Source organism: Balaenoptera musculus, chromosome 5, assembly GCF_009873245.2.
Source record: "Balaenoptera musculus isolate JJ_BM4_2016_0621 chromosome 5, mBalMus1.pri.v3, whole genome shotgun sequence".
In the NCBI taxonomy this organism is placed as follows: domain Eukaryota; kingdom Metazoa; phylum Chordata; class Mammalia; order Artiodactyla; family Balaenopteridae; genus Balaenoptera; species Balaenoptera musculus.
This window is the reverse complement of record NC_045789.1, coordinates 31122456-31137645: the sequence shown is the minus strand read 5'-3', so window position 1 is coordinate 31137645 and position 15190 is coordinate 31122456. Positions and strand designations below refer to the sequence as shown.

At 35.6% G+C, this 15190-nt stretch overlaps 1 protein-coding gene across 1 annotated transcript in view; it reads left to right on the top strand.

The window, feature by feature from the left end:
• The window catches only part of IQCM (IQ motif containing M), a 371389-nt gene extending 359062 nt beyond the window's left edge, over positions 1-12327 (top strand). Inside the window, exon 15 of the mRNA XM_036853473.1 lies at positions 12224-12327. Coding sequence (XP_036709368.1) covers positions 12224-12327 — 104 coding nt within the window. The remainder of the gene's footprint in view (positions 1-12223) is intronic.
• The last annotated feature ends 2863 nt before the right edge of the window (positions 12328-15190 follow it).

Genomic DNA, 15190 nt, shown 5'->3' with positions numbered 1-15190 from the left:
TTTAAATATAGTAGTGTGTATATGGGCATTTTCTTATGATGAGTAAAAATTAGAATTCTTTATGATTACCTTAGATTATGTCAGAAATGAGATCACATGAACCCCTGAATTATATTGGGGTAACATTGTGGGATCTATAATCTAGAATTTTAAACCCAACTTGCTGTACTCAGCATTAAAATTACTCTGTAATTGAGCCAAGATTACACTTCACCATTTTTTTTTTTTTTTTTTCTGGTCAAGGGATGCTGCAAAGGAGAGAGACATCAACAAAACTGAACTTGTGCTAATTACAATTGTGTTTAGGATGACCTACTTAAGACAAGAAATGCCAGAAAGAGAAGAAAACCTATTCAGCACCATATGAATTTACTAGATTAAGGAAGCCTAAAGAAGTACTTTTTAAATTTTTTAATTGGACATGAGTTTTAACCAAGTCTCAATGGAGACCTAATTTTTGAAGGGTTTAAAATTCTTCTGTTCAGAGAATGTTCATGTCAGATAAACTTGGGCCTCTGAGAATGTGCCCACTGCTGTGGAACTTGCAATTAAGTTTTTTTTTCTTGGTTCAGAATAATTACAATAATTTTTTTAAAACTTGAGAAATTCATAAGAAGCATCAAATGGAGAAAAAGGACTTGGTCATGATTCGAACATGCCACTAAATCTCTAGGGATGGGCTTCTTTGTAAGTATAAAATGCTAAGTGTGATGTAGAATGCTTAGAACTGGGGTCTTTTCATGAACTCAGCTCCACAAAAAAGTTTCTGGGGTGGACTTACTGAAAAACGGTTGCTGGAATTTATCTGTTCAGTTCTTGTACATCTTTGAGAAAGAAAAATGCTGATTTTCAGCCTGAAAATTAACTTCCATGACCTGTCAGCAGTAGTAGAATGAATCTTGGAGAATCAGGAACAATTGAATCATGTTTACATAGGAGTTTTACATGGTAAAGATGTATTGACTAACCTTGGTTTTCATCACAAAATTGGAAGCCCATCTGAGTTCTTGCTAGTGACACCACAGTCTGACACCATAGTGACAGCACAATCCGTGGGGGTAAAAAGTGATTCCATAAGCCTCTGGAATGATGGAGCTTGGAAAACTGGATACTCTTGGAGACAGAAACACTGCAGGTAGCCTTCAGCCCATTGGAGGTGGGAACCTATTAAATGAGGTTCTTGTTGGTGGAGATAATTGGATTTTCCTATCCTCATCAAGGCCAGACTTGGTCTTACATTGGAAATTATTATTTGCTTCCAGTGTGACACAGTCATTGTTACTGTTAGATGTTTCTCAGGTGCAGGCCAAGTGCCTACTGCAGAGCATTTTGGTAGTAGGAGGTGTCCCCACATTTGCTTCGCTATGACAAAGAGTGCCATCTAGCGGTAAAATATAACTGTGAGCGAATTTACCCTTTGAACACACCCTGTTCTCAGCCTTTCCACAGATGTGGATCCAGTATGGAAAGGGATTAAATACCTTAATAAATATGCTTGCTCAGAAGTTGTCATTGCCTAGATTCAAGATCTGGGAAAAGGACACTGGTGGAACTCTACCAGCCTGAGTCTTTCAATATTTCCAAGTTTTGCTCATAAAAGAAGGGAGAGGTGGGAGGGCAGGAAGGTTGGGCTGTGCGTTGGTAGATCTCTTATATACACCAGATAGATTTATCTATCCGATTAATCGAAGAAGATTGAACAAAATGAAATTTATCTTCCTCAGAGTTTAACTTGGGGAATGTGTGTGGGCAGGGGAGCTAGTGTTGTGTATTGAAACCCAATCAGAATGGAGAAAGAATTATACATTTCAGTGGTCTTCACATCAGAATGTAGGCACAGCAGCGGTAAATAGAGAATATATAGGAAAAGGTTAGAGGAAATAAATTGGCGGTCCATTGGAAGAGGTTGTTTGCCTGTCTGGAAGTTGCATTCACATAGCAAACACACTTTTTTTTTTAACCTCAATATACCCAATAAATAAATAAATATATACTAGGGCAGATGCTGACAAACTAACCTCCATCTCAGTAGAGGATGACCAAAAAAAAAAAAAAAAAAAAAAAGAGAAGGGCAACAACAACAGCTAAAATTTATTAAGAAATTATGATGAATTCAAATCTAAATCAAGTGTTTTGTGTGTATTTTCTCATTAAATTCCTATACTAATCCTTTTAGGTAAGTACTCTTATTATCTTCATTTTACAGTTGAAGAAAGGCAAGCTCATCTTTCCTGAGAACACAGAGGTGCTAAGTTAGTAGTGCCAGTATTTGAATTCTGGTCTTGCTGATCCCAAAATTTGCTTTGTGCTAAAAATGTCACAAGAATTTTTATCACTTCCTGGTGAGATATTGACCATCCTGCTTTGTTTGTCCTTATCTAAATCCCATTAAGATCAATTGGATTTCAGTTAGAGCTCAGTAGATTATAACACAGATAGTTTGAACCTTCTTTGCTCTTTTCCAGTGTGCACATATATTTGAACACTTTAATTTTCTTGTGATTGTTTCTTCTCAGAAGCAATTCAGCAGTTTGAATCTTCACTATGCTATTGTCCTAATATAGACTAAAATAAATAATGAAGCACTTGTTTGAGTATTTCCTAGTGGATTTTTGTAATAATACCATACTACTTTCATTTTATGACAAGGAGATGGAAAACCAAGGAAGGTCAAGAGATATACTAAGTTATGGAGAACATCTGGGGTAAAATGCATTTGTACACATTTTTACCTAGGATTTAAAAATGTGTTTTCTAGATGGGCCTCCTCCTCAAGTTAATCTCATGTATTTGTTTGGAATATTAGGATCTACATCAACTCAGAGAAATTTCTTATTTGTGTGTTTTACATATATTCTAAAGTCTTCCGCTTGTGTTACTTCGTCTTTTTCTATCACCCCCATAAAGAAATATGATGAATTTCCATTTGAAAACTCTAGAATTGCTCTTGTATTTTCATCTCTAACGTCTTTGCTTCAAAGCCTCATTGCTTAGCCACTGATCAGAGAATGAGAACCAGCTTATGGAAGATGCCCGGGTCACTTTTATGTAAACCTGGCTGAAGGGCTCTTACTAAGAGTTGATTTCTTGTAATTGGGCCTGAAAGATCCAAAAAAGTTTCTGACAGGGTGGAAGAAGTTGGCATTCTTTGCCTTAGTAGTCATGAGTACAGAGTACTTGGAGACAAGTAAGTTGTCCCAGCCATCGATTAAACATTCTGTTCCAAACAGAAGGATGATACCATATTAAGAATTAAGAATTATATTCCCATAGTTTATTACATCAACACTTTTAGGGAGAAAAAAATCATATGATAATATCAATAGATACTAAAAGAGGCAGTTGAGAAAGCTGAACAACCATCTAAATAAATAAATAGGTATATAAGTAAGTAAGTAAGTAAGTAACTAACTAACTAAATAAATCTGAGAGGAAATCTAGAGAACTACATATTTAAGGTAGGAGCAGGAAATATAGTACTCAAAAAGAATACAAAAGAAAAGAAAAATGACCTTGCTTATATATAAAACTTTCAAAACTTTTCTATGAAAAAATACCATAAGCAAATTTATTTAAAAAATTGCTTTGGATTCAAAAAGACACATGCACCCCAATGTTCATTGCAGCACTATTTACAATAGCCAGGTCATGGAAGCAACCTAAATGCCCATCAACAGACGAATGGATAAAGATGTGGTACATATATACAATGGAGTATTACTCAGCCATAAAAAGGGATGAAATTGGGTCATTTGTAGAGATGTGGATGGATCTAGAGACTGTCATACAGAGTGAAGTAAGTCAGAAAGAGAAAAACAAATATCGTATATTAATGCATATATGTGGAACCTAGAAAAATGGTACAGATGAACTGGTTTGCAAGGCATAAATATAGACACAGATGCAGAGAACAAACGTATGGACACCAAGGCGGGGAAGAGTGGTGGAGGGGTGGTGGTGGTGTGATGAATTGGGAGATTGGGATTGACATGTATACACTGATGTGTATAAAATAGATAACTAATAAGAACTTGCTGTATAAAAAATAAATAAAATAAAATTCAAAAAAAATTAAAAATAAATTTGATTTGGAGTGGAATTGCGTTTTTGAAGACAGAGGTTTAACACAGTGAGCTATTTAAAATCGGAACAAGGGAACAATCATAGCAAAATAGACAAAAAATGTAGAGAAACCATTCACAAAACAAGAATCCAACAGCTATTGGATATATGCAATGATGCTCAAAGTCACTAGTGGATGAGGAAACTCAGTAGATTAGCAGCTTTTAGATTGGCCAAAATTAAAACAAAACAAAATAATTGCTATTGTTGGCTGGGATATGAGCAAAGAAGCACCGTCACACATTGCTGGTAGAAATATGAATTTTACAGTGTTTTAGAAAGCACCTTGACAATATCAATTAAAATTAAAAATGTGTATACTTGTGTTTTTGCACTCCATCTTGAGAATCTATCACATGGAAATAAAACCACTACCTAATAAACAAACATGCTTATTTTAGCATTATTTTTCTTTGGAAAAACTGAGAAACAAAGTAAACATTAATCAGTAGAGGAATATTATGGTCTATTCATATCACAAAATACTATGTACCACTTAAAATAATGAATTAGAGCTATACTAGTTAGCTTAAAGGAATTTCCATGAATTAATCCTTCTTGAGTGAAGAAAGCAAAATATGCATGGTATGATGTCATTTTTATAAAACAAAAATAAGCATTATCAAAATTATTTATTGAACACTCATCTATCTGCAAGACACACTCATAGAGATTAGTGCACTGAGACAAAGAAGTGAATTATTGATATTTTGAAGATACAGGACAAATGTATAAAAAAAGAAGCAATAATATAATGTAACTTAGACCTGCTTAAAAATAAGTGATATATGTAGAGTGCTATGGTTTCCAATGAGTTGTCATAAAAGGTTCTGCAGTCCATATGTAGATCAAGAATTACTTATAGCCCAATGAAACATGTCACTGATATGAGTCTTAGTTTCCTATAATAATAATAATGATAGCATCAGGTATTGGTGGAAAGAGAAAGTAAGATAAGTGCTCAGCACAGTGCCTGGCACAGAATGAATGTACATTAAATGACAGCTGTTATTCTCATTGTTATTGTTTTTTTAAATGCTGAGATTATACATTTTTTGAAAGAATATCAGAGGTGAAGTGCCCTCCTCACCACATCATATCAGCAGGAACATGCTATCAATATGACTTATCCCCAGTGATATTAACCTTAATCACCTGGCCAAGGTAGTATTTGTCAGGTTTCTCCACTCACTATAAAGTAACTTTCCTCCCACCCACCTTCTGCAACCTATTTTTTGAAAGCATATATCTAAGTCCAGCTGTGGACACTGGGGGATGGAATGGGGAGAAATGGAGGAATTAAACTTTTTTCCTGGAGGTGGGAGTATCGACATAAATTATTACGAATTATTAGATATTTTCTCCCCTTTTGTTTATTCAATCATTTATTTACATCAATATGTACTTGTATATATTTCTTTCCTACTATGAGTTATAATCTAAAACTACATTATTCTGTTGTTGTTGCTCAAATTGTTCCAGCATTAGACATTGGGAGCTTTTTCAGGTTGGTTCCTGAGTCTCTTTAACATTCCTTTACCCTTTCGGTTTTTGAATGCTTCTTTGGCACTGCAATATTCTGCAGACTCATCTTGTATTATCTGCCCTAGTCCTAGAGAACCAACCATTTCTCCAAGGAGTCTTGGTTCCTTTTATTGGAGAATAGTCTTCAGAATGCAAAATCTGAGCACTAGATGTGCTCATTGCTACTGAGGTATCACTATTCCCAGGCTCTCTCAGCGGACAGCTCTAGGAAATATATATATATGAATACAAACCCCTGTTTGTACACATAGTTATAATTATTTCAGTATCTATCCTTCTGTGTCTGTCCATCTGCATTTTGTCTTTAGCCTACAGTTTCCAGTCAAAACACTGTTTTGCATAGTTACTTAGGTAAGCTTCTTTTCCCCCCACCCCATTCAGTGAGTTATCACTTTCGATGAAATTTGTATTTCCTGGTTGCACAGTATGTAGAGTCAAGTCTTTCACACGGAAAACATTTCCGTATTAGTAACCAGACTGATTTCTTTCATCTCTATATTCTATAAGCTTCTTTTCTATCTTTTGTGTTTCTATGCTACTCTTACTGTTTATGTGTACCCTCTAACTTTGTCCTATATTCCTACTTACTTTGTGTCAGGAGCCCATTTATAACAGGCCTGCTCTCTCATTTCCTTCATCTTGTGAGAGACATTCTCAATGTGATCTCTTCTCCTTGCTGGCCACCTGCGGTGTGAATCATGCCATTGGACCCCAGGAGCCATTCACTGGCCTGCAGTTTTAATATCTGCCACAGCCCCAGTAGTGAAGTTCGTATACTCAGTTTTCTCCCTATCCTGACCTTAGGCATCCTTCAGTCAGACAGCCTTCTCAGAATTCCCACATCCCCTTGGGATGCTCTGAATCTCAGTAGCTCTCTTCACATCGCATCGGGCTGTGATTTGTTCTGTAAGGCCGCAGAGCCATCGCCTAGACACTGCCCATAGCTATTGCTGCAGCGCCATATGGGCCACACGGCATTTTCTAAGAGGTTTGCAGCCCCCTTCAACAAAACCCCTTTACTCCCAGATTTTTCCACAACCTATATGTGCTTTCTATCCTTGAGGTTTCCCATTCTCTGGTCCCCCAGGGCAAGATACAAGGGCATAGGGTGCCTGGCCCTTTCTCAAGAGTTCATCAATATTTCCTCTTTCATTCCTCCAGCAGTCTGTTAGTCCAATTCTGTAAGTTGGAGAGGGTTCTCATTGTCATCACACAGTCTTCCTTACCACATGGCTCCATGTGCTAAGTTCTTCAGATTCCAGTTTCTTGAATCCCCAAAATGTTGTACATTCTGAGCAAAGCCATACTCTTCCAAGTAGAAGTCTTCCTTTAGAAAATATTACTATTGCTTTATGTTTGAAAACCTCCTTCTTGAATTGCCGTTGTATTCTATGTTCTAGGATTTTTCTGCTTGAGGGTAATGTATATATGGAATGTCACAAAATTATTCATCTCATTTTAAACAGCTATGGTTATTAAATAACTATATGTTTTCCATTTTTTTACAGATTACAAAAGAGAGCTGATTATTTAAAAACTCAAGGATAGAATATTTATTAGCTTTTGTAATATTTTTCTTATTTCAAAATTGATATGCATCAGAAATGAGGTGATTATTTTCAGTCACCCTCAAGGAATCCATTACTATTGCTTGAATGGCAGAGTTAGGAGCGAGGAATAGTGAGGAGTGGGAAGCAAACCTTTAATATTTCAAAACAATATCCAACTACATACATAGTCACAAAAATAGTGGCACATAGAATTTTCTACCTACCCTTATGCAACTTCTGATCTCTTTGAAAGCAATCCCCGTAGCTGCAGTTATTTCTAGAAATTCTCCTAGGATATCTCACTTGTGCTCATAAATACACCATTCTAAGCTGCAACATAGAAATTCCGCCCCCCTCCCACCCACCCCCTTGCAGTGCTGTCTGCTGCTGTCACTCCAAAGCTCAGGAAGCCTGATGGAGGTGTCTTGCTGCTGCTATTGCCACTAGCACCTGTCCAGGCCATGGTGTGTGGATTCCACATGGGCCTAAGCCAACCTGCTGAAGGGAAAAGCCCATCACTCTCCTGGCCTTTGTAACCCAGTTCCCTTCATCTCAGAGCACTGATACCCTGTTCTCTCAGTATCCCGAGAACATGGTATAGGAAAATAGCTTTTTTCAGCTCCATCATCTTCTCATTTGAGTCTTCCTTTCACAAGGCTATAGGCCAGAATCTCTTTGTGGGGGTGAGAGGGTGGGGAAGAAGGGAGTGCAGAGTCAAGGCAAAATCATCTTAGCAAGAGGCAGCTCAGAGCACATGAAACCACTCATCCCTGCCAAGAGCCACTATCTTATTGGACCAAGATGAAAATATTCAGCTCACTCTTCTCATAGTAAGAATTTTTTTCCCCAAGAAGATTTCTTGGTCTTTCTTTGCAGATAGCTCCCTAGAGGATTTATTCTGCCAGTCTTCGTGGACATACCTCTGTTTGAAATACTCAGATGCACAAAACTTGGGTTCAAATTTGGACCCCTGCAACATATGAGCATCAAATGTAACTACTTAAATATGTCCTTAATTGTTTGTCATCTAGGACTATATTTTTGCTTTGTATTGACTATGATAATCTTCTGGTGGGCAGGGCCATTATACCGCGTTAGGTAGATACTTTCATTTTTTAAACCAAATGTCTATGAGTAGCATAATAATTGCAATTGTTTTGTTTTTTTTTTTATTGTTTCTGGATTAGGAAATGAAAACCCAGAAAGGTCTCAGCTAATGCCTTTTATATCACCTCATAGCCCTTAGCAAGAACCTGAACAAATAGGACTCAATAGATACTCAACAACCTAAATGTGTATTTTATGTTCTAACACAGTCTGTGTTTGTTTTCTTTCCAAGTTGCTCTACAGAGATTCATTGTGAAGCACTGACAGGAAGTAGCCAATAGTGTAGAATAATACAGTATATAACCTTGAGTGTGTCATGGAAATGGCATGAAAAATCATAAAATAGACTTGTGAACATAAAAACATAGAGATGGTTTAAAAGGAAACAGAGGACAAAAGCTTACTTTCAGCCTTTGAGGAAAATTTAGTATCCCTTTTCTGAAAATACAGCCTATTAAATAAATACTAACCATATTATCTATTTTTATTTGATTATTTTCCCAAGTTGAAATCATTTGTTCAAATTATTGAATATCAACAAGATCTAACTTTTGATTATTCATTATCTACAATAAAAATGACTTTCTACCATATATTCCAATCTAGAAACTTGAACATCTCTAATATTGTTATTTTACGTAAATAATATCTTCTGTCAAAAATATGGATAAGCGAAAAGAACTAAAGCTAAATTATAATTCCAACCACTGAATATTCTGGTATTTAATACTGTACATGGTTTCCTATGCATATAACTTTTTTAAAAACTGGGATCACATTGTAGATACTGCTTTGTAACCTGCTTTTCTATTTAAAACTGATTGTAACATATAAGGGTTTAATAAAATATGTTTCTATGACATATTTTAAAGACCTTGGTTGAAGTTGCTTTCCTCTAGAGAGGTTTTTTCATTTTTTCTTGGGGCCCAACAAACTCTAAATTTATTTAAGGTGTTTTGGACCACACAGGTGACATGAACCAGGCCATCAAACGATGGGAGCTTTGAGGCTTTGTTCCATCTACCCAGCCTCATGGAAAAGGGAAAGGTTCCTTGTTGTCCCCTTCTTTGAAGTTTTCTCTTCTCTTCCCTTGCCTTCATTTCCCTGCCCTTCTCTCTCTCTCTCTCTCTTTATTTTGTGATATTATCCCACCTACTCTGATGTGTAGCCCTGTGGGACCCCGCACTCCATTGTGGTCTCATGCCGGGCTTCCCATTTGGAGTGAACCTTATGTTTTACCTCCTGACCCCACTCCCCTCACAAGGCTGAAGCTCAGATATCCAGGGCTCAGCAGAAAACCTCAGGAAAAAAAACTGGCTTTAGCACTCAAATATTCACTAACGTTACTGATTTTACTTTTTTTTTTTCTTTTGGCCTTTGCATTTTCTTCCTTCTCTGCCAGTTTAGCAATGCAGTTAAAATACACTTAATATTTTATTCAGGATTTGAGTTGTTTTAATCAAAAAGATTGTTCTCTGAATCTGTTCTGCCATATGACAAAAATGAAGGTCGAGAATATTTACTTTGAAGGATTAAAAATATATCATGTATACTTACATTTTTATCCTTCCTAAAATTAATGATCCTTTATTTAATTGAAATATTTATGAAATTATATATTATACAATTTAGGATTCTCCTCCCAGTACCACTTCTGGTCACCAACTAAGATTCTGGTCACCAATTCCAATGTGTGAGTTTTGTTTTTTCCCACGTCAACAAGCAATTCTCTGACACTAGCTGGGTGTCCTACAATTTTACTCAATTCTGACACAATTCACCTGGAGAGAGCATCAGATCCCAGTCAGATCTCCCAGGTTAAGTGCTCCATCCCAGGAGACTGTCCCTCACTTCAGATGCCAATTAAAAGTAGTAGGTTTTCAAGTTACCCACAACTTGTGTCCAACTTGGCTACAAATCAGAGGTTCCCATAACCCCCTCCTCAGGTTTTATCAATTTGCTAGAGAAACTCACAGAACTCAGGGGAACACTTACTTATATTTATCAGTTTATTAAAGGATAGGATAAAGGAAACCAACGAATAGCCAGTTGAAGAGATAAGTAGGGTGAGATCTGGGAGAGTCCTGTACTTCTGTTTTCTGTCCCTGTGGCATCACCCTTCCAGTCCAAGGATGTTTTCATCCACCTGGAAGCTTTCTAAACCCCCTCCCACTGGGATTTTTATGGAGGCTTTATCACATAGGCATGGTGGACCATTAACTCCATTTCCAGACCCTGTCCCTCCCTCGAGAAGTGTTGGGGGGAGGGGGCTAAAAGTTCCAAGCTTTTAATCATGGCTTGGTCTTTCTGGTGACCAGCCCCCATCCAGGAGCCCACCCAGCATCACCTCATTAGAACAAAAGATGCTCCCAGTGCTGTTATCACTTAGGAAATTGTAAGCGTTTTAAGAGTTCTGTGCCAGGAACTGGGGACAGAGACCAATATATATACATTTGCTATTATCTCACACAATTATTAGTGTAATTTCTTTATAAAGTCTACATATATTATAACGTCATAGTGTAAATAATAATAATACAGCAACTATATTTTGAATACTTAATGAATTGTCAGACACATATCTTTATTTTTAACTAATAGACTTTATGTTTTTGAGATATTTTAGGTTTACAGAAATACTAGTGGAAAGTATAGGGTGTTCCCATATACCCTCTCACCTGCGACCCCTTCCTCCTGTTCCCTATTATTAACACCTTGCATTAGTGTGGTATATTTTATAATTGATGGGTCAATATTAATACATTATTCTTACACATATATCTCTTGACATATGTTTTTGGATCCTTTTAACAACCAGACAGGATAGATATTGTCCCTGTTTCAAAAATAAGGAAACTAAGATTGAGTATTAAATTTGGATTCACTCACAAATGTATAAGAACAAGAGCTTGGACCATTATATTCACTTTTTCTTCTATTTTACCTACTTTGAGTAATCCTGTATTTCAGCTATTCTCTGCCTGATGAAATATATGGTTGGTATTTCATATTATCAAAAAAATTGCAGTAGGAAATCATTTAGTCCTAAGATCTCACCTTTAGAACTAACACACTTATCTTGTATAACTACTATATTGGGACACCAATTGGTGATTGCCTTTCCCTGTGATTACACCTGCAATGATAATTACTAATACTAATTATTTCATAAATACTCTGAATGTAGTCTAATTTAGTTTTGTTATTATAAGCCTTGCTCTTTATCTAATGGCAATATAGATAAACATGAAAACAACAATGCCCTGCTTCTCCTTTTACAACACATCAAGTCATTCATTTTCTATTAGTAATGAGGATTGTTCTTCTCACAACTTTAACTGTTTTTTGGTAGTTGGTTATGTTTTTGTTTAATAACAACAATAGGTTTTAAACGGCAAAATATATGACCATATCTGTAAATTAGTACTGTCTAAAATGGTGTCTGCAGTAAATCTATGGCTTTTATTTATTTGAAGTCATTTTATACATAAAGATGAATCAAGTACAAGCCATCTATAAAAATAGTGCTTTGTATTGATTTGAATATCAGTATCAGAACTGACTCCATTGTAATGTAAAAATTTTCAATGTTGTTGTTCTTATGGTCAAACATATGTGGCATCTAATTTATTTATTTCAAGTATGCTGTATATTGGTGGAATCCAGATTCTGCCATCCTTCCTCTCAACTCTTTGGTCCAACAGTAATTCTTGCTGAATCTCATGGTATGATATATAATGTATCGCAATACACCTGAAGGAAATGTGCCCAAGTCAAATCTTTGTTTTAGAACAACCATAACTGATTTCCTATAACATTTTAAAATTATTTCAAAAGCATGATACATTCTGTCATATAATTTAAAATTTATTAATATAATTATATATATTGTCTTACAGTCAGTGGACATCCAATACTCAAAAGAGCTAACATCCGGATTGTTGGGAAGCTGGTGGCCAGATCTATGAGAGAAAGGAAAATGAGACAACAGTATTCATCATGAGAAGTAAGATAGTATTTTCAATACAATGTTGTTACCTTAAGAGTTGAACCTAACTACCCAAAGACATAGATTAACGTAGGCCATGGATTAATTCTGTATCAACAGGAAAAAGGACAAGCATCTTTGCACATCCAAAGAACTTCAACAAGTCAGTCTATAATTACTAAATATCTTTGGATGAACCATTCATTGGACCTTTTTTATAAATGACATCTGCTTTATCATAATGAAGTTGAAATCACATAGTATCAAGAATTCCTTTCATTGGACTTAAATTTGGTTTGTTCCAGTACCAATAAATGCCATAAAGAAACGTTAAGATTCTTATTTCTAGAACTTCACATTTTTTTTGGAAATGGTTTCTCAAAATGTGCTTTAAAATATTTTATTAGTGTAGTCATCGTATTATGTTTTCCCTATTCTTATTGCTCACTTTAAAGTGAAAAACTGTAAGTTAATATATAGTATTCCTGAGTTACCTACCTTAGTTCAGAAAAGATTTGAAGCACAGTGGCTAACACCAGTGTCTAAAGAATCTTGAATTTAATTTTATCTATCCGTCATTCATCCATCCATCCATCCAACCATCTATCCAGCATTCATCCCTCTCTCCCTCCCTTCCTCCCTCCATCTATGAATGAGATTGTAGAAATAATAGTAGAGGGAATAGAATCCATGCACAGCACAGTGACTTGATATGAATAAAGAGGCAGGAACTACATGACAGGTGTTCCATTTTCTCAATTCTTGCCCTGATCTATTACCTCTGTAATAGACACTTTGGTTTAAAAAAAAATCGGACTACTTCATGCACTGTAAATATGGAAGGTACTGGAATGAAATCTTTAGAAAGCTAATTACAAGAATCATGTTAAGTCAGGGCCTCACCAAAACCAGAACCAAGATGGACTAAAAAACATGCTGATACCCTATTCAGAAAATGTTAGCAGTAAAACATTTGATAGGGGAAAAAAGTGATTTCTAGCTAAAATATAGAGGTTAGCTTATCTGTGAAATTAAATGATCTGTATTATCCCAGTTGATAATTGAGAGAGCTTGATTTTAAAGAGAAACATTTTATTTCAGTACTGGAAAAAAGCTGGAAAATGCACAGTTAAATAAAGGGAAAAAAATCACACATGAGTTGAGTCCCAGCATGGTAACAGATCAGAAGCCTGCTCCTTTTTATAGCATTATTAGGATAAAAATTTGGCTAGATTTCTTCCCTCACTATTCCAAAGAATTGGGAGCAAAAGCATAGAATATAATGAAATGCATTTATAGACTAAAACACAAGATTTCCTAATGAGTGTTGTGTAATGAGTGCCACTATTTCAAATGGCAAATGTATTTATAAGAGAAAACAATTAATATAAAAACAATATCAAAATTACCTTATAACAATAAAATATAAAAATTAAGTTATGATTATGACAACTGGGGGCAGGACATAGAAGAAATTTATTTTTCCTTTAAAAAAAAAGTGTGATTGTTCTTGTCTCATATTTTCTAGATTTGACTATTCTTCTTGATTTTTTAGCAAACTGAAGTAGGGCTCCTGAATGTCTTTTAGAGGTGTGATCCTACATTAAGTTCAGTGACATGTCACTCTAGACCTGTAGAAGACAGTGTAAGGTCAGTGAAAAAAGCCTTCACTTTTCAATAGTCAGTTTCAATATAAAAATTGGCAGTTGGTGCTCATCAAAGAACAAGAAATATTGGATATGCTCTAAATGTCCATTGTGTTTTTGAGCCAACTACCTGATGGAAGTCATCACTTATATGTAAATGAACTGTCAATGGCTTGCCACTGTTGGCAATCACTGGACTGTGAAGGGTATGTCTTAATAAGAACCGAAGCTCTTCACAGACTTTGATTTACTGGAAATAAATTAGAAAAGTCCTCTGAGACTACAAAGGACACTTGTTTCAGATAAAACGTCTAGACAGTAGCAATATATTTAGGGCTTTTATTATAGCAAAACTGCAAATTAGAACGGAGTGGTGAGAAAGTTCCTGTGACCCAGCTGAGTTCTAAAACGCTGCTTCTGACTAGAGTAATACAATCTGTAAAATAGCTAAGCCAAATTAAATAAAAGTGCATTAAGAAAAAGAAAGCAGAAACAACAAAAGGTCAAGATTTAGCTTTCTTACATCTTTTAAATGATCTATGTCTTATGTCTTACATTTTCTTATAAATCAATATTTTTCTAAATAAATGCAGCTATTAGAATAGTTGAAAGCCAAACTTCCATGATCCTGCAACATGGACTACTTTTCAGAAAATTCAGATTTAAGGTAATTTTTCCTTGTCGATTCATTCCTTTCCCCAACTTCCATTCTAGAACACAAAATTGAAATACTGAATTTCTTGTAACTATTAATATTTTTATTAATGTTGTTCATAACAAAAATATATTAAATTTGCAAGATGTTTTAGAATTTGCAGTATACTTTCACACAAATGTGAATTACGGAAACTGTGTGTTAAAAATTATAAGACAATCTAAGTGATTTCATGAAGTGGACAGTCTCCATTTGGAGAACTGCAAAATGGGGTGGAAGGCAGGAAACTTTTATAGGATAAAAAAATACAGAAAAAGGAAGAGAAAAATAGAAAATGTCTGATTGACTAGGGCCACACAGGCAACCTTGTTTGGGTGAAAAGGAACACGGAAATAAGTATAGAGCCCAGAGTTGGCCTGGTGTTTGGGGATTGGCTGATGGGATTTACTGTGTTTCTGGTCAAGTGGAACATGTAAGGGACACAGAAGTTATCTAAATTTTGGTTTGCTGATGTGGCACCCTGAGTAGCAGCAGCTCTATCTTGGGCCTATTTCAACAATAGGTAGACCAAATTTTT